This window comes from Syngnathus leptorhynchus, chromosome 1, assembly GCF_054491065.1.
Source record: "Syngnathus leptorhynchus isolate UIUO chromosome 1, UIUO_Slep, whole genome shotgun sequence".
NCBI lineage: Eukaryota > Metazoa > Chordata > Actinopteri > Syngnathiformes > Syngnathidae > Syngnathus > Syngnathus leptorhynchus.
The window spans coordinates 22,714,214-22,734,392 of record NC_141195.1 but is presented as its reverse complement, the minus strand read 5'-3'; the positions used below and the strand labels follow the sequence as shown (position 1 = coordinate 22,734,392).

Genomic DNA, 20,179 nt, shown 5'->3' with positions numbered 1-20,179 from the left:
ATAATTGGATTCAAACGTCACTACGCAAAGCAGCCTCACTTGCACTCGGGAAGATGTCTGACTACAAGCGAAAGTGAAACAGAAGAAGATATTTTTTCAGGAGGTTCCATCCCGTCGTGCAGGAGGAACATGAGAGATCTGATTAAAAATGGAGTCGTGGTTTCACTCTTATAATTGATCCTTCATGGACCAAGAGGTGTCAATTTCTGCAGGAAATTCTTTAAATGTGGTGGAAAGCAACAGTTCCATTAACTCTAAAAATTCTGTCCCATGAAAAAAATAAAAAATAAAATCACACCAAGAGTCCCCACTAATTTAACAAACACTGTTAAATCTAAATTCATTTTCGGTACACAAGACAAACTTTGCATTTGTCAATGCTGCAGGAAATGACCTCATTAAAAATATGAATAGACATAAATTTCAGTGTCTTTAATGAAAACTATTTGATCATTTAATTCATCATGAACGCATTCAACTAAATTTGCCGCAACAAACAGAAAACAAATGCTGCAGTGCTACTTTGAACAATGCATAACCGTGACAATCTGGGTGAAGAGCACATCAGAACATAATCATAATTCCTTTTAAGTGTGACCAAACAAACTTGTGTGCATGCGTCTTGTGTCAAACCGCACGGAGACGAATATATTACGACGACAGGTGAACAAACATGGCAAATCACATCATTATGTGAACATTGATAAATATAAAAAAAAAAGTGACATCAGATTTTAGCAGCATTGTCGACATATGTTGGGTCAAAATTTATTAATAATCACGCTTCGAAATCTAGAACGATCTTAAATATTCTAAAAGGTTGTTTAGTGCACAGAAGCGGCAGTGACAACTCTCCATTGGCAGAGACAAAAATAAATAAATTTAAATAAAACAGTTTAAAAGGAACACGAGCGCTGTAACTTCCACGTCACGCGGAAAATAACCGCACCGCATTTCTATAGCTGTGCCCGGATTGGGCCACCTTCCAGCTGTTGGCGGGCCAAGATGGGCTTAGGCCCGACATACAGTAGGAGGAGCATTTATTCCGCATCGGGATCCTGCTGGTGCCGTCGGCGCCGCCCGGTGAACGTGAAGCAAAGGCGCGGGCCGAGTCTTTGATAGTCGGGCTGACGTAGGCGCTGGGTTTAGGTGGTCGCCGTGACGGTGAAGATGTCCTCCCCGTGCTCTGGACTCTGGTGTGCCGCAAGGTGGGCGAGGCCGCTGGAGTGGAGACATAATAATTGAGATTGTACACGTGTGTAAAAAGTCAAAATCTGAGATGTGCCGATCACTCACGGAAGGACGAGTAGCTTGGGGAACCAAAGTTCTGGTTAGTAGCAAGTAAAGAAGAATTGGGGAGACTTTGAGCTCGGGCAAGGTTGGACAAGCTGCTCTGGGTCTTATCTGAAAGACATAAAAAGAGAACATCTGATCCAAAATATCCAATTGTGTGCTTCTTTGTCATTCAAGTTTGAAGAAGTTGATATTTCAATTTTTCCTCACCTGGACCTGTTCTGAAAAGCTGCCGCAACGGGCCTGCGAAGGGGTGAGGTGGGGCGGAGGGACGTACGGACGGGAAGATGCTGCTTTGCAAGTTTCGCTCGCGCGGCGGGTAGAGGTGACCTTCGCCGCCGGCTTCGTCTTCCTCCTCCGGGTCGCGGCGAGCGCTGAGCGGGAGGGTGACGCTCCGGCTGCGTCGGGTGGCCAGGGCGGATGAAGAGTTGGCGCAAGCCTGCCTGAGTTCTGGGCGAGCGAGTTAGGAGGAATACGCAACCAGAGGCGGGACTGTCACATATGGCTCATCAACATTTGGAGCGACTTAAGTCTGACTTGAGTCAAGTCATGTGACAAGAGTCCCCCACCTCTGACAAGCGCTCACACACACACACAACTCAATCAATCAATCAATCAATCAATCAATCAATCAATCAATCAATCAATCAATCAATCAATCAATCAATCAATCAATCAATCAATCAATCAATCAATCAATCAATCAATCAATCAATCACCTGGAGGGGTTAATGAAGCTAAAGTAGCGATGAGCTCTAAGGTCTGCAGTTAGTGGGGACGGACGGAGGCATGACGGCAATTAGACAGAAAGAAAGAAACGGAATTGTTGCTCTTGGGTTTGGACTTACTCTCCTCTTGCAACCGCGCCACCACTTGCACATCAGTCAGATCCTTCAGTTTGTAGCCATGAGGGACCAAGTCATCCTCGTCCGGTCCAGGAGGGATGACGGCAAGGTCCGCTTGTGGCCGAGGGCTGCTGCGGCGCCGCGGGCTGCTGTTGCTGCCTGGCAACCCAGAAAAAACATTTGTCTTCATTTTCAGATACTGACACTTGATTTTTTTTTGGGGGGGGGGGGAATAAAAAATGAAAAAGTAAAGCTCTCCTCGCTTATTGAGACCGTGGGTATTAACCAAAGCAGGCTTACCACGCGTCAGATGGGGGATGAAGGTGGGAGTCCTTGCCCTCCCACTGGGGGTCTGAGCGTGTGCTAAAGGAAGAGGAAAACAAAAATAATATCATTTTTTTTCTTCTGAATACCCCCAAAGCATAACTTTGGTTGGTTTGTGAGTTCCAGGTGGGTTACCGTGAGTCTCAGGCGACTGTGGGCTGCTGATGGGGGACACGACCCCAACTTTGCCGAGAGGCGGAGGGGTGGAAGTGGGCCGAGGGCTGGACATTACTTGACGCCAGCACAAAGCTGAAGATGTTGAAAGAAAAGAGTGAGTGAGGCCAACAAATCAGTTGTGTTGAACTTTTAGCTCCGTTTGAATATCCTAACAATCCATTTTTCAAAATTTACTAAATTCTAATTTGCAAGCATTTCTTAGGAGGTTCTTGTAAGAAGTTGAAGAAACAGTTGAATAGACTATTGATGTGACAAAGGCGTCTTTGAAAAGCGTTAGCTCTTCTGCACCGCCTGTCACCAGTGTCCTGAATAAACGCTTTTGTCTCAAAAACAAAAGCTGACAAGAAAGGATCCCAACTGCTCAATCGATTGAAAAAATTGATAAGCACGTTTGCGTTTTAGGCAGGATGACGCAAAAGTCATCTCTTACCTGACTCCAGTTGGAGACGCATAAAACGCCTCGCTACCTTCCATTCGGGAGCCTCCAGAACATGGCGGCACCATTGTAACGGGGTTACAGGATCTCGGGAGTTCTTTTTGATTTGGGGCGGCACATACAACCTGTCAAAGACACACCACACACAAAGACAGTCAAATTTTGTTTGCATATGAAAACTCTTGACTAACCCATACAAGAATGTAAGAAAAAAATGGATTCACTGGTTGTGCGTTTGTTAATTTTAATGCTTGTCAATATTTTGCAAAGTTCATGCTAAAAAGTACCAACATTGTCTCATTTACGTGTCACTCCTGTACTTATTTACAATAATGATCTGAGAGCAATAATTAATAGTTAAATCTAAATAAGAAATGTTACACCTAGATAATGTTAAATTTGTAGTAAACAAATAATTTCCAAAGCAATTCAATTACATCATTTCAATCGGTACACCTGATTAACTCAATCATGGTCAAACAAAGATTTAAACATTATTTTCCTGCATGGACAGCTTGGCGTTATGTCAGCTTTTCTGCAGGACAAAATAACTCATAAAAAGCACGTGCAATTTTTTTTTCAATGTACAAGTAAGACACTCACCACGTCTCATGATCGGAAAATCCAGTCGCGTCCAAGTCCAAAAGTTTCACTTCGTCCAGAACTAATGGATCGTCATGCTTCTGTAAAAACTGGATACTGTCTTCAGGCGGTTTGGGTGAACCCAGCTGACACGGAAGCGGCGTGCAAGCTCGACCGCGGGGCCCAGTTGGAAGCTTCTGCTTGTTGAGGAGCTCCAGCCTGAGGACGATCTCATGCACCCTCCTTAAATGCAGCTCGCCGTTCGCAAGGTTCTTCTTGAGGTCCGCGTTAGCCAAGTTCACTGCAGCCTCCATCGGATCTCTAGATCGAGTCAACCGTGAAAGGGTCAACCTGGTGACTCTTTCCGTTAATTGAAGAAAAAAAAAAAAAGTAACTCCGCCCACGCTACAAAATCCGCCTTTGAGACGGTGCCACGGTCGTAAACACAAATTTCTTTCTTTATAAATATGTAACTTTTATTTCTACGCCGATTACTACAACATAACTTCACAATTAGTTTGTAGCCGGTGTGAATTAAAAGCACATACGTTTTTCGTTCATTTGTCGCCATCTAGTGGTCACGCCGATTACAGCATAACTTCACAATTTGTAGCTGGTAGGAATTAAAAGCACATGGGCTTTTCGTTTACTTGTCGCCATCTAGTGGTTACAGTACATCATTGCAACCACCGCAAGCCTCCGAACGGATCACATAGTTATCCCACCCACTATAAAACCTGATTGTTGAATTAAAATGACAATTTTTCGGCAACACTGGACACAGCTGCTGAATTCTGAACATTTTTTTGACGACACAAGTTACGGTAGTTTATTCATAAACTCATGAATATAATCCAAGTTGTTCTGGACACAAGCGCCTGGTGGCTGAGAACCAAACATCTCATGTTCCATCATGAATGATAAAGTTTTCTGAATCGGAGAGCATCTCAGTTCCATTTGTCAAATATCCTAATGATAAGATTCTCATGATTTCAAAAGTTCTGGTGGTATCATCCTCAACGTTTCTTCCAGGTGAATTTTTTCCGAGCACCTTCTTGACCGGGCTTCTTCCTCTCCCTCAGTCTGGGATCAGAAGTCAGAAGACCAGCTGTCCAATGAAAACAAAGAAAACAACTCCAACATTTGAGAACAATTTAAGTTCAATGAGCAATTGGCCCGAAAAAAAAAAAAAAAAAAAAAGCGGCATCCTCACCTTGCCTCATGATCTCGACCTCTCTCTCAGTGACAAAGCTGCACAGGGCGTGGGAGATGGCGTGTCGCAGCGCCCCCGCCTGGCTGGAGCGCCCGCCACCGCTCAAGCTACTCTCCACGTCAAAGCGTCCCAACATGCCCATGAACTGGAGCGGGAACATCAGCTGCTCTCTGTCCACAACACCCAGAGTGGACATAGAACGATAATATTTCATAATATTTGTAATATTTTCAAATTCTTGATTTATTCGCATAAAAAAAGCCATTGACTCCCATGGAGAGTTTCCAACGGTGAAAATTGCCATGCATCCTTTTAGCGATGTGGTCGAGTGACTCCGCTTGCCGGCACATATTAAGAAAAAGGCCTGACTCAGCAACGACGGGAAGATGCGAGCGTGTGAGGTTGCTGACACGGATGCTCTCGACTGGGTAATTCATTTCCAACGAGTAGATAAGCACACGCCGTGTGGTGGGAGGAGTAATTGGAGAAGAGAGAGAAAAAAAAAAAGGCTCCCGCTAACCTGTCTTGTAGCACGTTGAAGTACTGGATGTAGTTCAGCCCGTTAACGGTGACACTTCCAGAGCCGCCATCTCTCAGAACCACCGAGGCGTTGGATGACTTTCTTCGCCCTGAGAGTCAACGCACAATGGGTTGCTTTTTTTTTTTCTTTTTCCCAATACAAACTAAAATCCTAATCCTCGTCCGCCTCTACCTTGTGAGGTACTAAAAGCCAGGCCCTTTTCATCCTTCTCCAGAGGTTGGATTGTCTGCTTCCTGGACTGAGTCTGGAGTTGCTGGCGGTAACGGAGGACAAACTGCTCCTCCACGGCGCAGTAAGGCAGAGACAGCAGCCGCTCCATTAGCTGAAGGAAACGAGTATACTGCAAGGACATCAAAGTTGAGCTTGCGTGTGGATCCATAAACTCAAATGGGTGTTTTGGTGTGGAAAGGCTTACATCATGAACGGAAATGGGCTCCACCAGCAAATCCTCCAGCTCCTCCTTCAGGAGCCACCTGCTTGTGCCGAGGGGGCTGATGAGAGATGGACAGTGCCGTTACATTCGTAGCAACAATAACGCGAATCCTCGGTTTCCCCCAAAGCAATTGGTGCACCCACATGGGCTTGACGTCCTGGTCGAAGAGTCCTTTGACACGCAGACGATCCTGATGCTTCTCGATGTTGACGATTTTACTCTGTGTGTCCTAAAAAAAGATCAGGAATGGAATTTGGGATTCTTTTGGTTTTTTAGGCAGAACCGGAGGCAAACTCACGTGCATTAAGCTGTAGTAAGCCTGTTTGCCCGTGTAAAACAGGAAGTGGAACGGCCGCCCGTCCGGCCCCCATTGGACAGCTGCGAGAAGAAGAGAGGCCGACTTTAGTTCCGGAGCGACGAGCGAAACGTGTTCATGTCAGTGTGGTATACCTCGCTGCTTCGGGAAGATTTCCTCCGGATGCTGACGGAGAAATGCAAAAATAAGATTATTTTTTTTTGTACACATGATAGATGAGAAAACATGTTGAGTCAGAGTGTTGACCTTCATGAGGGGCCGCGCCTTCTTCTCAAACAAGCCCGAGGGGAAGAGGTAGGCGATGCTTCTCTGCAGCGTGGCAGGAAAAAAAAAAAAAAACCATTTGAAAAGAAAGTAAAACCAATGACAAGAGATGAGAAGAACGAAGGTCATGGTGACAGCAGGACACAAGCTGCCCGTGGGTTCAAAGAAAGGTGAGCTCATTTTTTGTGGCAACTCTGACAGCCAGCGGACGATTCCGACAAAGTTCGGCACGTGTGCGTCCAACAGATGCTCTTCTCTGTTTTTAGGGCGTCACGGATGGGCGAGCAGGTGGTGTGCAGGCGGTACCTTCACATTTCAGCTCGTCATCAGCAGCGGAGGACCAACAAAAGGCTCTTCGCAGTTCGACAAGAAGCGTGGTAAAAGGCAACGACAGATGAAGTCACCCCTGCGTCCCCCCCGCCCCTCGCAATATGGCGGCCATTCCCAAGAGGGCGCCAGCTGAACATTTAATGGGCATCACAACAGTTTTCTTTTTTTGGGTGGCAATGAGGTAAAGCGTGAAATTAAATACAAGTCATCGGCACTGACTACGACAAATACTCTTGTCATTTCAGAATAAAATATAAATTCCAGGCTTACATCTATGTCCTCTTGAGTGAAATTCTCAGGGTCCTCTCCCATCATGTTGGCCAAGTGCCGCTTGCCGAGATTGAATTCCTCCACCTGTTTTTCGATAAACTCCATGGTAAACTTTTTGGGGCCAGCGGCAGCCAAGTTCTTCCTGTGCATGACGGCACTTGTGCATGTCTGTCGCCGGGCTACCTAGAGGAGAAGACACATAGAGTTTGATTAGTGAGGAAATTCATTAGTTCTCAAATGACTACATAATTCGCTTGAAACATAAAATCACATTTCCGTATTGGCGTAACATAGCAACTGTAAGAGGAGTTCAGATAGCAAGAAGACGCTAGCTCAAGGGCATATTCTTTTTAATCTTGTTTTAATATTGTTGAATATGCCCAATTAAGAAAATATTCGTCGCTGATAACAAAAATCTTACCTGTCGATTCACCTGTGACGAGACTCTTGAACAAGATGTCCCACATTTTGTGAGAAAATAGCCGAGTGCTCGCTTACACGGCGCCGCCATGACGGCTGGCTAAAAGTGACGTCACATCGGAAGTTGACGTCACGTGTAGACAGATTAGATCCGCCTGCGTGACGTGACTGTATGGCGGACATATTGGTAGGGGCAACGTTCCGATCGAAGGCAATGCATGGACATGGAAAATAAATAACCTGCTCATTTCTTAAACCGTTTTCATAAGTTTTACTTCATCCTTAGATACAGAGGCCAGGGAATCGTTTATGTTCATGACATACATACATACATACATACATACATACATACATACATACATACATACATACATACATACATACATACATACATACATACATACATACATACATACATACATACATACATACATACATAAACAAGAATATGCAGTTATTTGGATTAAAAATACAAAGACACATGGTATAATAAATAGATATTATTAATGGAATTATTTGTTAACATTTTCTTATATTCAAATATTTTATTTCTTAATTGAATAAGTTCTCAATGAGTCGTTTATTTGTTCCTCTCACTCCCTTCTCTCTCATTATCTTTCTCTCTCTCCCTGTATGTAAAAACATGCCTGGTATACAATTTATTCTCCTATGTTATAAAGGAGTGGCTCAATGAATAAATTCCTTCCTTCCAAAAAGCATTTTGACCAACAAAAAAGATGTAGTAAAGAAAAAAGAATGCACTGTAAAGTGGATAATAACAGGCACATGATGGCATGCAGGCCACAACACAAACTGCCAGGACTGACAAATGAAGTAACCAGTAAACTGAATGTTGAAACAAAACATTTTTCAAAAATAAAGTCTTGAAGAATAGGCCACTTCCGCTTTTGAAATCGAGGGGCTCTCCAGTCCACATCACAGCATGACATATCTAGTGAGGAAAAAAAAAATAAAAACAGCTATTTTCCTAGCGATACAAAGCAAACGTACGTAAAATGTAAAACCAAATCTCTTCCTATTTTATTCCAGTCCATTCCAGCCATCACTCCAGTCCCAGTTCACAACCGAACCACTAGAATGCACAAAATGTATGCACATGGTACAGAGCACTATGGCTACAAATCAATGTTGCGTGTCTTCACTTTGATAGAGTTGGAACAGGAACATGGGAAGATTAATCACAGCGAAGGGGCAACTGACTCCGGGGCGGGTGCCAGTCGATTTGGCCGTGTGGTTAGATTGCCTCAAGGAGGCCTGTCGTCACTTGGATGATAAACAGTGTTTGCCCCTTTCTTTTGCCACCAGCGTCCTCCTGCCCACCAAGAAAAATTGTTTTCCACCTGCCTTCTCTAATTCACAGTGGAGTTACCGGTTTGGGATATTAATCATCTCTTCCTCATCTCACAGGAGACTTGTCGTGGGCGGACTGGCAAGGAGATCTTCAAATTTCACTTTTTTTTGCTGATGACAAGCAAGCGTATCTGCGGAAAATAAAATCACAAACCCAATCCGAGACTTGCCGCTGATTTCCGCACAAAAATGGCGGGATTCCACAATAGGCCACAATGACCTCCCTTTTCTCTTAAATGAAGAGACCCCCGCCTTTTAATTCTGCGCCTAAAAAAGCAATGGAACATACACATCCCAAGTGAGAATATCACATCGTGGAGCTAAGCCAAGCCTTCCTTCCCCCACTTTACCGAGGACGGAGGCTTTACTATTGCCAAGCCGAGGCTTTGCTCCCGTCATCATTTCCATGCCGCTTTACGCTGATTTCCTAATATCCTTAGCGCCGTGCGAAAGGGATAAGCCCATCATGCTGAAACATGACTATAAACCGTTCACGGCTCTAAAGAATCCATTATGGTTCCTCCACAAACACGGAGACTGGAATGGCCACTTTGCTCGTGCTCCTTTATTTACCCTCGGTGCCGCGGCGTCGGGGGGATTCAGCGAACCGCCAGACAGCCACGCTGGATTTAATTACAAGTGGTCATTCATACCATAAATCACTTAGCAGACATTTTTTAACTTATATTGTAGTGCGTAACAGAAGTACTGTAAAAAGTTCAAGGCTAGGTGGCGTGCATCTAATCGCAGCAGTCATGTCAAAAAATCTGCAGATTACAAAGAACTGTCCCTGAGTGGAAATGAATTTGCCAGCAGTAATGGATAAAGACATTTTATCGAGATGCGTAAAGGGAGTCGAACTGCCAGCGATGACCTGTAGGAATCAACCCTCATCAATATCACGATAATTACAAAGCACTTCTGGCAGCGCGTGAAATGAAGTGCGCGTGCAACAGATTGGGCGGCGGCCATAGTTGTCTGCAGGTATTAGAGCGCCTTCTTCTCACGTTGCCTCCACGGGACCAAGTGCTGACTGAGCTGAACGCAACGTTTGGGTCCGCTGTATCTGCGGATAATAGCCTTTGACAGTTTGGAAGAAAAAGACAACGAAACGGAATGAGACAGTGTTCTGGCAAATTGTTCAGAAATACAATCCTTTACAAAAGTATTGGAACGAGGAAGTTGCTTCATTGATCTTTGCTGACGACTGGAAACTTTTGCTTTGATTGAAAGCGCTTAAATGAATGAATAAATAAATAAAAAAATAAAAAAATAAAATAAATAAATACATAAATAAATAAATAATTAAATAAATTAACAAGACCTCAATTAGATTAATTGGAAATATAAATATACATGCGATACAATAAGAGATTTCAGATCAAAATTAAGCTTGTCTCCATGTATATATAGCCAATGAATTTATTAATTTATTAATTTGTTCATTTAGTTATTTTTTTCACAAATGTTGATTTTAAATGTATTTATTGGAATTAATCATTGGAATCTATCTTCCAATAAATACATTTAAAATCAACATTCGTCACTGTTCTGAAAAAATGAGTGTGTTTCCACATGCACGCATTCAAATAAAAGCCAAGGTCATTTTGATGCAGGTTCAGATCCAAATCCATCTTCAGGAGTGATGATAATATTATGATAGCTGACATTCTCCTTAAATTTAAATCATGACAAACATGATGTATTTGTAGCATTGAGTCGGCCCACACAATTCTCGCAACACCCGGTTACAGCAAAACCGTGTTCCGATATGACCTTCCACCTCAGTTCCGAGAGGTTGATCCAAATGTTTCCCAACATTCACATCCATCCCTCACCTGGAACCACTTTGTCGACCAGCTCACCCCGTTGCCCTCTCACACGCCGTATTGAGTTCCCCCAACAGCTGAAAGGTTACTTCAGTCCATCTCTGACTTGAAGAGATGACATGACTACTTTCCTTCCCCTTCTTTCCTCTCCAACGGCTGGAGAGGAAGGAAACCATTTCAGACTGAACGAACTGGGGCCTGGCTCATTGGAGAGGAAGAGGATTTGCTTTGGAAGGTAGACAGGACGAAACCTGAGACTTCTCCAAATGTCTGGGAATGACCGAAGAAAAACATCCGGCAACCCGGTTGCCCTCCTCATCCCCCTGAAACTTTTCCCCATAATGGGCCCAGTCTGCTCCAATGTAAGGTCCCCGGGGGGGGGGGCAAACACTCAAGTGCATTGTACACATTCTATTTAAGTTCATAGACATCTATAAAAACACATCACTGGAAAAACCTGGCAAAGCGTGTCTTGCTTGGACACGTGCAAATAACAAACGACTTTTTGTGCGTGAAGACTTGCAGTACATATTTGGATGAGTCTTTTTTTTGGGGGGGGGGGGGGTCACGGAGTTATAGAATCACGATCCTACATAGGAAAAACATGGAGACGATTAAATGGTCTTTTGGTGTGAATGTGACTGGCAACATAAAATCGGTCGGGATTGGCTAAGAAAAAAAATAAAATCAACGATAAAAAATGTGTGAAGGGATGGATAGATGACCCAGTAGATGGAATCCAGGAACTGACACGCTTCAGGGAAGATTTAAAATTTTCTTTCCATCAACATGTGGATAGATGTTCTTACACATCAATCAACAACAAAAATCTGGACGAAAAATACTTCAAGGGAAAAAAAACCAACTCAAACCTAACTTTTTTATAAGACTTCTCACAAGATGTCTCTACATGGTCAAACAGTTTCACTTGAGATTTTACATTTGAAAAGAGCTGACTCATTTTTCGTTTGTACAATTAGATTGGTCATCGTGGCACCTTAACAACTTGACTAATGACACTGCTGGTTGGAGCGAAGGACTCTGCTGGGTTAATATGCACGCTTGCTCTCCCCATTGATCTTCCCAGCCTGGCTAATGACCACGCCGATTTGAAACGATACGCCTCGCTCGTGATTTGACATCATTGGGGAAGCCACCAGAACTTCTCGGGGGTGAACAAATCTGCCAGCGTTCCCTCCCCCGGTGATCGGAAGGCTAACTGTGCTCCTCAACATCTGGCAATTTGACAATGTAGAAAGGTTAAACCACTAAAATGAAATATTTGCCCAGAGGGAGAAGGGGGGGGGGGTCAAGCCGCCGCAATTACAAGGTCCAATCGGCCGGGCTAATCAGCTAATAGCGTATACCGGGGGCTCGGTTGGCCCGCTGAAGCCTGATCTCGGCGTTGTTCTCCGCCTCTGCTGTTTACTTATTAAACCTTGTTCCCATGTTGAAGGGCGCCTTGGCTGCCTCTGGCCCCTACGTGCCCCGAGGCTACATTTAGCTCCTGACGCTACTTTTAAACGGGACCACACCGATTGGCGAGAGAGAGCAGCCGAGGCGTTAATCAGTATCCCGGGCCTTTGTTGCGGAATGATCTCAAATTACTCCCCCCCAATCTGGCAGGCATTAACACCTCGGGAAGCAAAGGTAGGAATTTGCACCCTGAGGTGGCAAAGTGCAAGATGGGTGTGTGTGTGTGTGACAAAGACCTACTTGGCATTCTGGCTCTGATGATGTGTGCGTTGTCAAAGTCACAAATTTGCTGTACATGAGTATCAAGTGCAGGATTAGTGTTGGCTTTATCAGAAGCGTCTGGTGTGCAACACTTTTGAAACGATGCTCGGGGAACAATTACTGGTAATTAAATATGTGCCAGTTACTGGAAAGAAAGATAATTACGTCCTTGGTGTATCGCACCAATTAATTACTTTTATTTCAATGAGCAAAGCTTTTTGAGAACGGCAACGAAAGCCACTCGGATGTTTGAGTACAAGCAACCTCTGTGTTTGCTTTTTGTATCATTTTTTTTTTTTTTTTGCACATTTAGCAGATGTTACCGTAGTTTGATATGGGCAAAGAGTGCGTCTCTTCTCTTTGCCTTCTCCCCCTGCTTAAGCGTGGAAACGTTGACGCTTGAGAGGAGCTGCCTCTCGCTAAGAGGATTGGTCAGATTGGAGGAATCGTGAGCTTCATCCTCACACTTTTTTTTTCCGTGCGTGCCGTTCCTCACCGGGCCGAGATTACCTGCAGGCAGCAAAGCGTTTCCGCATCATAGCGCCAACCGCATCCGTTTGCTCGCATCTCGCTGGAAACTGCGGATTAGCACGCTCATTTGTGGCGCGGGGGGGTTCTAATGTCTAACCTGCAAGGACCCCGAAGCCCATCATTAGTAATCTATTAAATCCAGCGGCTAGAAATGGTTACACCAACAAACCGGGGCTGCACGCTTGTTTTCCAATCTGCCTTTTGCTTTGATTAATAAGATACCGGGCGAGACGGCCCGGGGTACTCTCGATTCCTTCACCTCTTGTTTTTTGTTTTGTTTTTATGCCGGCTGTCTTTTTTTTTTTTTGTTGAATCCACGCATGCACCCACAGCCTGTCAGAAATGTTTTGTGTGTGTCGTAGGGTTGAATGGCCACGACAAAACTATTCGTGCTGAGAGTTTTGCAGCCAAAGGTCAACTTTTACAAGTGAATTTGTGAAGTTTTTTTTTTTTTTTTTAAATCATGCACACCTTCTTTTTAAAAGTAGACAGCCTATACTCAGATTGCACAGGCAAAAAAACATGACAAAATACATCACCAGTCCAGTGGCTTGTCATCCTGCAAAGATTTTCAGAAGTATTTGAAAATATCAGGAATGTCTGATTTGAAAAATTATTCTCGATAAACGTTTTGACTGATTCTTTTTTTTGTGATGCTCCGCAATTGTATCTCCCGAGGTTGACCAAGGTCAACTAAGAGCGGCTCCACCTTAGCCATGACCCCACAATGAGGACAAGCAAAATAGGAAATGAATGGACGGACTGGAGAACTGCTTCATGTATACAAACCAATTAGTCATGTGATGTCATGTGAGGAAGTGTCCATGGGGCAGAGGGAGGGGTGGGGGGGGGGGGTGGTCGCAGCAGGTTGGCGTGGCTCCTGATCTAAGCAGTATTGACAAAGCCATCGGAGTAGGTGATGTGTCTGGCTCCCCGCTCACTCCCCAATGACTCCCCCCCCCCCCGGTGCTGTCACCAAGGTAACTGCCGCCGGGGCCAACAGCCTGTCGGGACAGTCCCTAGCCAGCCAACTGGAGCATACATGTCACTTTCAAATACGCCATTTCTATGCCACAAAAAAAAAAAAAAAAAGGAAGGATGACAAGAAAAACTTTGTTGGAATGTCATCTGGAGAAAAAAAGTTTTTCTCTTACACTGCAGGGGGTCAAAATCATGTTCTTCCACAAATTACTTTTAAAGTCTTAAAATGTTCTGTTATTTCAAATGTCTTCAATTCTTTTGTCTTTAAATGTTGTATTGTGCCTTTAAATCATTTCTTGAAATGTTAATTTTTGAAACAGTTGAAATTTGAGTTGAAATCTCTAGTTGCCTTGCAGAGTAGTAGTAACGATCTATCATACATTAAAATACGAGAATCACATCACCACTACGAGCAAATCAGTCACATGTGTCAACTGTAGAAGATATGAAAGATAACTAACTAGCTTCCTGGTTCCCTTGGCAACCACAAAACCTTGAAGAACATCTTTTGTGGGGATCATCAGGCGCTTTTTAACCCCTGCATAGAAACAAAACAGACTGCAAATACCAAACGTTTACATTGGGGGAAAAAAAATTAAACACTTTTTTTTTGTTTTTTAAACAATAGTTTGTCTAAAAGCGTCCAACATATCTTGCAACAAAATATTGGGAGCTAAAAACGACAACCTTGTCATTGTATTTATGTAAAGCAGAAATGTGCATGAATAAATTCGAGCCGAGTGGCCACTGGACGGCGCTGCAGGGTCGTAGATTTGCAGTGCTCTACGTTTTCTTTCAAATTAAATTGTGTTCTTTATGGATTAGCTTTATTTACATATATTATATCAATGATATTGAGAAAATTTTGTTGTATTATTGTTTTATTGATTTTTACTACTATCTATACATATAAATAAAATTCTTAGATTGAGATATAAAAATACCTTTTCAAAAGTGATTTACTACACGCAACAACTGCACCAAATATACAATTTTGGGAATTTAACAAAGGAATGAACATTTCTATTTAATTGCACCAATCCTCCAAAATCATTGGCTTTCGGTAACTTTGTTTTTACTGCGGCATGCTTTAAGATTTTTTTTTTTTGGGGGTGGGGGGGTCAAAACTAGAGATAGATAGATAGATAGATAGATAGATATATATATATATATATATATATATAGAGAGAGAGAGAGAGAGAGACAGACAGACAGACAGACAGAGACAGATAGACAGATAGACAGATAGACAGACAGATAGACAGACAGACAGACAGGTATTGCTGGGGCCGCGCATGCAAAGGTAAGCTCGAATAAAAGGGGAAAGGGAGGCAGATGAGATGAAGGGCCCCTCCTCTGCCTGTTCTCAACTCCGCGACCTTCATAATTTGTGGAGAGGAACCCCGACAATCACATCCACAAGATGCTCGTTTGTCCTTCTCTTTTCATCACGCAACAAAAACAATAAACGCTAAGTTAATGTATCGACAGTAATTGTTTAGTGTTTGAATTATTTATGGCAATTACGTGCAACGTGTGTGTGTGTGTGTGTCTGATGGGATTTATTTAAAACAAACATTTTGATGGTAAATTAAGTTTTAATTGGGGAACAATTCCAACGTTAGAGGCAACAATTTACAGGTCATTTATATGACTGCCGTTAATGTGGGAATAATGCGAAACAATTTGGCAGGAGGTGAGTGTATCTGCGTGCAATGATGCTGACGAATAAATGGCTCAAGAAAGAAAGAAAAAAAATGTCAACATGAGCAGTCTTGAGCATTGTTCGTTTTTTTTTCTTCGTTTGGTTAGTCGAATCGGAATAATTAGTAATACTCCACGCGTGGATTAAATACAGATTCCGAAAGGACACGCTAAAAAAAAATCAAAGTGCAGATGTCGTGTTAACCCATATGGATTAAATATTCAATATAGTGCGCCTAAATCAACCTTATCAGGACCTAATAATTAATTGGCCCTACTTAATATTCACGTCGTGTCGTGTAACATGGCCCTTATTGGATGTTATTGCGTAAGTGCGTAGATAAAATATTAATCGGGCTAATTATTTCTTATGACACGCGCAGCAGTGACTTCCTACCGGAGCCCGTTTGAAATATTAGCAGCAATTAGGTGTTTTAAAGTTTGCTTTGCGTGAGAAATCCCCACCAGATCACGGACAAAGTGGTTTTAGGCGCATAGTGGTGTGACATGTCGAGCCGCTTCGATTATTGGGGCTCCCATTGAAGGCCTCGCGAGCACGCACCCACGCGAGCGCACACACCGCTGCCAACATAGGCTTGAGGAGCCATGAAAAAGCCAAAGCTGCGGTAGAATAGGCGGATCAAAACCCATTATGAGATTTGAAGCTGGTTTTGTGTCGGGGCCTGCTTGAATCCCTCACCAGATTGCCGTTGAGGCTATTTGTGCACAAGCAAGCATGCGTTGTGCGTGGAAAATCATCTGTGTGTTGTCAACTTGGCGGACTTTCTCAAATGGAAACAGAAAAAAAAAAAAAAATAAAGCTCACGCAACAATTATTTGAATTCAAAGTTGAGATTACTCGAAAAACAAAAAAAGATTGAAAATGAAATAGCTTGCGGTTGAGAGAAAGAAAGTTTTGTGCATGTGACGTCAGCCATCTTCAGTCACGGAGACAAAGACGTGCTGCTATGTGATCATTGAATTCGGTTGCTAGGCAACTATAGTGCGGGAATTCATCCGCGAAATTCAAACCGTACATCGCAAGGACACGTTCTGGGAGTTTTGGCGAGTGGCGAGAAAGAAAAGTTAAACACACACACACACAAACATAAGACACATGACCCACACGAAATCTTCTGAGTTTGGCCTGCAGATGAAATTCATCATTGGCTTCAAACACAACACATCTCTATACGTTCGACTGAATGCTTGTGGAAAAATACCCCCCCCCCCCTAAAAAAGAAATCGCAAATTAATACACGCTCTTGAAAAGAATTCAAAAATAGTTTGCAGCATGACACGTGCACGCATGCGTGTTCTATTACTATTTCATTCAAGTGAGTTCCTCATGTGCAAACTCCAAATAGGCCATGCACACTAGTGGGCACGTTATTGGGCCTGAAGAGGCTCCAAATGTAAACAAACGACTGCCTTGCTCCTGCTGCTGCATCAACGCCAACGTTCATGCGATTATTTTTGACAATTAATTTTATACGCCACATTTTAAAATCTATTTAAGTCTATATAATGATGAGTATGCAGCAACAATGCATCAGTGGTAATGCGTGCATCCAGGAAAAAGTCATACACACCGACATTTAATATTAATATTCATAGTAAAATTAATAATATTAATAATATTAATAATAATAACAATAATACTAATAATAATGTCAATTTCACACACAAGATGGCTGCATTTCATTCTAACAAATTTATTGTGTCTCAATCAGCTCGTACGGAACTACTACTGAAATTAAATTACAATCAAATGATCACATCAAAATATACCAACAACGGCAGCTTGTGATGATTTGTGCTCCTCCAGAATAAAAAATAAGAAAGAGAAAATATAACAAGAAAGCATCTCACACAAGTCCATGGGGCGGGAAATAAATTACCGTTTGGAATAATTCATAGGTATTCCGAATAAAATATTAAAACAAATCATTCTGATGAAAAATATAAAGTAAATAATTCCGATCAGTATCTGATCTAGTGATCTATATTGCCGGCTTTACAGAGTTGTTTATTAAAACCTACCAAAGAATACTGCTTAGAAAGGGCAGCATTAATAATATGTCCGCAGCACCCACTCAGTCACACTTGGCAAAACAATTTGAGATTTTTTTTTCCTTTCAATTCCCCCTCGTCAAATAAGTGCAGCTGGAGTCTTTGTCAAATGTCTCTTTTGTTGAAATAGAAACGGGGACACGAAGAATCCACCACGACGTCAGCGTCCATTAAATAATAACAATTTAAAAAAAGCAACAAAAAAAAAAGATCTTTCCAATCAGACGATTTTTGGGGAGCAGTCCACTTCCGGTCTCTTTATTTTTTTTGTCGTGGAAAAAAAAAATCCCTGATCCTTCGAGTGTGGGTAACGAATACAACAAGGAAAGCTTGGTGGATTTTATTCGTTCTTCGATTGGTTTGAAAGCGGGGAAAGTCCTCCATGGAAAAGGATACAAAAAAAAAAAAAAAAGCTTGGCCCTTGTTCTCGCTCACACAGGACAGTGGTCGTTGTTTTGGAGGGTGGGCAGAAGGGGGGGTCGGGAGGGGGCATCAAAACAACACTCTGTGATGGTGGGATGAGGTGCGTTGAAGGAGGGCGGGGCGGGGTGGGGGAGTGGGGGGGGGGGTTGTCTTGGTGTGTTCTCAATGCGCCAAAATTACCTGGTGGAATGAACTTGTGGTTGTCACCCTCTGGTCGCTCGCCTCACTTGCATCTTTTAAGTAATCTACTAAAAAATGCCCCTGAAAGAAACAAGCAGAAGGAACCTTTTAGGTTAAAACATTTCAGGCCCCCTGAAGAAGATGCGTTTGTTCTGAAGGGGGTTGGGAGAAAAAGCGGTTCAAGGTTCTCTTTGTTTTCTCTCTCTCTCTTTCTCTCTCTCTTTCTCTCTCTCTGCTGAAAAATAGATAACATTTGTTTTTGCAGTTCACATTCCCTCAACAATCACAGTATCAAAATGCTGCTATCCTGGCGATAGTCTGTGCGTATGTGTTTTTTTTTTTTTGTGTATCAATCGGATATAAAATATTCTGCTGTGCTGCTTGCTCTATGTTTCACTGAACATTCGTTTGCAGTCCATGGAGGGGGGCGGCGTTTCTGCACTCACATTGCCGACCTGAGAGTACACATCCTCCGGCGTCTGCGCCACTCCCGGGGGCGTCATCCGCTTTTCCTTCTGTCTCCTATTGCAAAACCACACTCGGACCACTTCCTTCTCCAGCTGCAGGTTGTCCGCCAGGGTGCTGATTTCCTGGGCCGAGGGCTTGGGACACTTGAGGAAGTGGCTCTCCAGAGCCCCCTTGACGCTCACCTCGATGGACGTGCGCTTCTTTCTCTTTCTGCCCTGCGCGGCGATCTTGTCGATGCTGGTGGGGCTGCCGGTGGACGAGTCGGCTTCCTCCAGCCACTTGTTCAGCAGCGGCTTAAGCTTGCACATGTTCTTGAAACTGAGTTGCAGAGCTTCGAATCTGCAGATGGTCGTCTGTGAGAAGACGTTGCCGTAAAGGGTACCCAGCGCCAGGCCCACGTCCGCCTGGGTGAAGCCCAGTTTGATCCTCCGCTGTTTGAACTGCTTGGCGAACTGCTCCAAGTCGTCCGATGTCGGCGTGTCGTCGTCCGAGTGCGGGTCGTGGCTGTTGACGCCGCCGTGGTGCTGGTGGTGCGGGTGATGCTGGTGATGGTGGTGGTGGTGCGCGCCATGGTCCAGATCCGGGGTGTCGCCCCGGACCAAGCCCGGGTGCACCAGGCTCTGGCTCCCGGGGCTGAGCATGCCGTTCACAGTGAAGCCTCCCGGCTGGGAGTAGATGAGCGACTGCTGCTGTTGCTGCTGCTGCTGCTGCTGCTGCCCACCCGATATGGAGTTAATGTGCGCCGCGGTGCTGCTGCCCCAAGCCCCGGCGTGAGTCTGATGGGCCGCTAAGTGAGGCGGCACCGGCGGCCGGTGGTGCAGCGCCGTGCCCGTGTGCAGGTCGTCCCTGGCGGAGTTTTTCACGTCCTGCTGCTGTGGACTGGCGCTCATGCCGACCGGGCTCGACGACCAAGGGGAGCCGGCTTCGGCGGCGGCCACCGCGGCGGCTGCAGCTGCGGCGGCGGCGTGCGGGAGCGAGGTCACCCACTGGTGGGCATGGCTCAGCATGTGTCCTCCGTTGCTGGCTGCCATCGCGCCTTGCATAAAGTCACTTTGCACCATCTTGATGGAGGGGTCCCCTCTGTAGCCCCCAGAGCCCGAGGTAACAGCAGCGCTGCCCGGCTGCATGCCACCGCCTCCCGAGTCAGAGTGCACGATCGAGCCCGATGATAGGATGCTATTGCTGCCTAGATAAGGATTGGAAGCCGCGGTGGCCATTCCGTCAAGCCTTATGAATATGTTGGTGGATCGCCCCCCCCTCCCTCCCTTTCTACAGTCACTTCTTTCGTGTAGGCAAATTATGCCTCATGAATTATTCAAACGTCAAAAAGTAGTTATGGCTTGCCACACACCATGCGTGCGTAAATAACGCCAAAACGACGGTTTCGAAAAACTGAATAAAATCCGCATGCATTTACAGCATCCGCGCGGGTAGCTGT

At 44.3% G+C, this 20,179-nt stretch overlaps 3 protein-coding genes across 8 annotated transcripts in view; all 3 read right to left on the bottom strand.

The window, feature by feature from the left end:
- Positions 1-409: 409 nt before the first annotated feature.
- On the bottom strand, positions 410-4,054 carry LOC147062746 (SLAIN motif-containing protein 1-like). 3 transcript variants are annotated; one of them, XM_085915534.1, is made up of 8 exons: positions 3,679-4,054; positions 3,070-3,200; positions 2,598-2,711; positions 2,439-2,501; positions 2,142-2,297; positions 1,571-1,743; positions 1,297-1,404; positions 410-1,221 (listed from the first exon to the last, which is right to left on the bottom strand). In XM_085915534.1, exons 1-8 carry the CDS (start codon positions 3,969-3,971, stop codon positions 1,012-1,014), a joined length of 1,248 nt encoding a protein of 415 aa, XP_085771660.1. In that variant the 5' UTR covers positions 3,972-4,054; the 3' UTR covers positions 410-1,011. The 3 variants fall into 3 exon arrangements, with proteins under 3 accessions (XP_085771660.1, XP_085771669.1, XP_085771654.1); XM_085915543.1 differs by having other exon boundaries at positions 1,297-1,428; positions 1,504-1,743; positions 3,679-4,049; XM_085915528.1 differs by having other exon boundaries at positions 1,504-1,743; positions 3,679-4,048.
- Positions 4,055-4,458: 404 nt separating this feature from the next.
- Positions 4,459-7,556, bottom strand: mrps9 (mitochondrial ribosomal protein S9). Its single transcript, XM_085915365.1, has 11 exons — positions 7,446-7,556; positions 7,025-7,207; positions 6,407-6,469; positions 6,295-6,325; positions 6,143-6,222; positions 5,988-6,073; positions 5,827-5,902; positions 5,583-5,751; positions 5,391-5,499; positions 4,871-5,040; positions 4,459-4,765 (listed from the first exon to the last, which is right to left on the bottom strand). The coding sequence occupies exons 1-11, from the start codon at positions 7,533-7,535 to the stop codon at positions 4,674-4,676; spliced, it is 1,149 nt and encodes a 382-aa protein (XP_085771491.1). The 5' UTR covers positions 7,536-7,556; the 3' UTR covers positions 4,459-4,673.
- A 9,757-nt stretch (positions 7,557-17,313) lies between these two features.
- pou3f3b (POU class 3 homeobox 3b) overlaps positions 17,314-20,179 on the bottom strand; it is a 48,189-nt gene continuing 45,323 nt past the window's right edge. For 2 of the 4 annotated variants that reach the window (XR_015065946.1, XR_015065951.1), the window contains one exon: positions 17,314-18,354. Coding sequence is in view for 1 of the 4 variants with exons in the window: in XM_085910857.1 (XP_085766983.1) it covers positions 18,256-18,354; positions 18,720-19,958 (1,338 nt within the window). In the remaining 3 variants the exon portion in view is untranslated. Of the gene's footprint in view, positions 18,355-18,719; positions 19,959-20,179 lie in introns of those variants that run through there. The other 2 variants (XM_085910857.1, XR_015065947.1) reach the window with 2 other exon arrangements.

What these genes read in the sequence shown, in the direction of transcription:
- mrps9 (XM_085915365.1), bottom strand. Translation starts at nt 7,535, where the DNA reads ATGGCGGCGCCGTGTAAGCGAGCACTCGGCTATTTTCTCACAAAATGT. An exon ending in CGTCACAGGTGAATCGACAG is followed by an intron (nt 7,208 to 7,445) that starts GTAAGATTTTTG and finishes CTTCTCCTCTAG; the next exon opens with GTAGCCCGGCGACAGACATG. An exon ending in GGTCGAGATCATGAGGCAAG is followed by an intron (nt 4,766 to 4,870) that starts GTGAGGATGCCG and finishes TTCATTGGACAG; the next exon opens with CTGGTCTTCTGACTTCTGAT.
- LOC147062746 (XM_085915543.1), bottom strand. Translation starts at nt 3,971, where the DNA reads ATGGAGGCTGCAGTGAACTTGGCTAACGCGGACCTCAAGAAGAACCTT. An exon ending in GGCGCGGTTGCAAGAGGAGA is followed by an intron (nt 1,744 to 2,141) that starts GTAAGTCCAAAC and finishes TCGCTCGCCCAG; the next exon opens with AACTCAGGCAGGCTTGCGCC. An exon ending in GCTTTTCAGAACAGGTCCAG is followed by an intron (nt 1,429 to 1,503) that starts GTGAGGAAAAAT and finishes ATTTTGGATCAG; the next exon opens with ATGTTCTCTTTTTATGTCTT.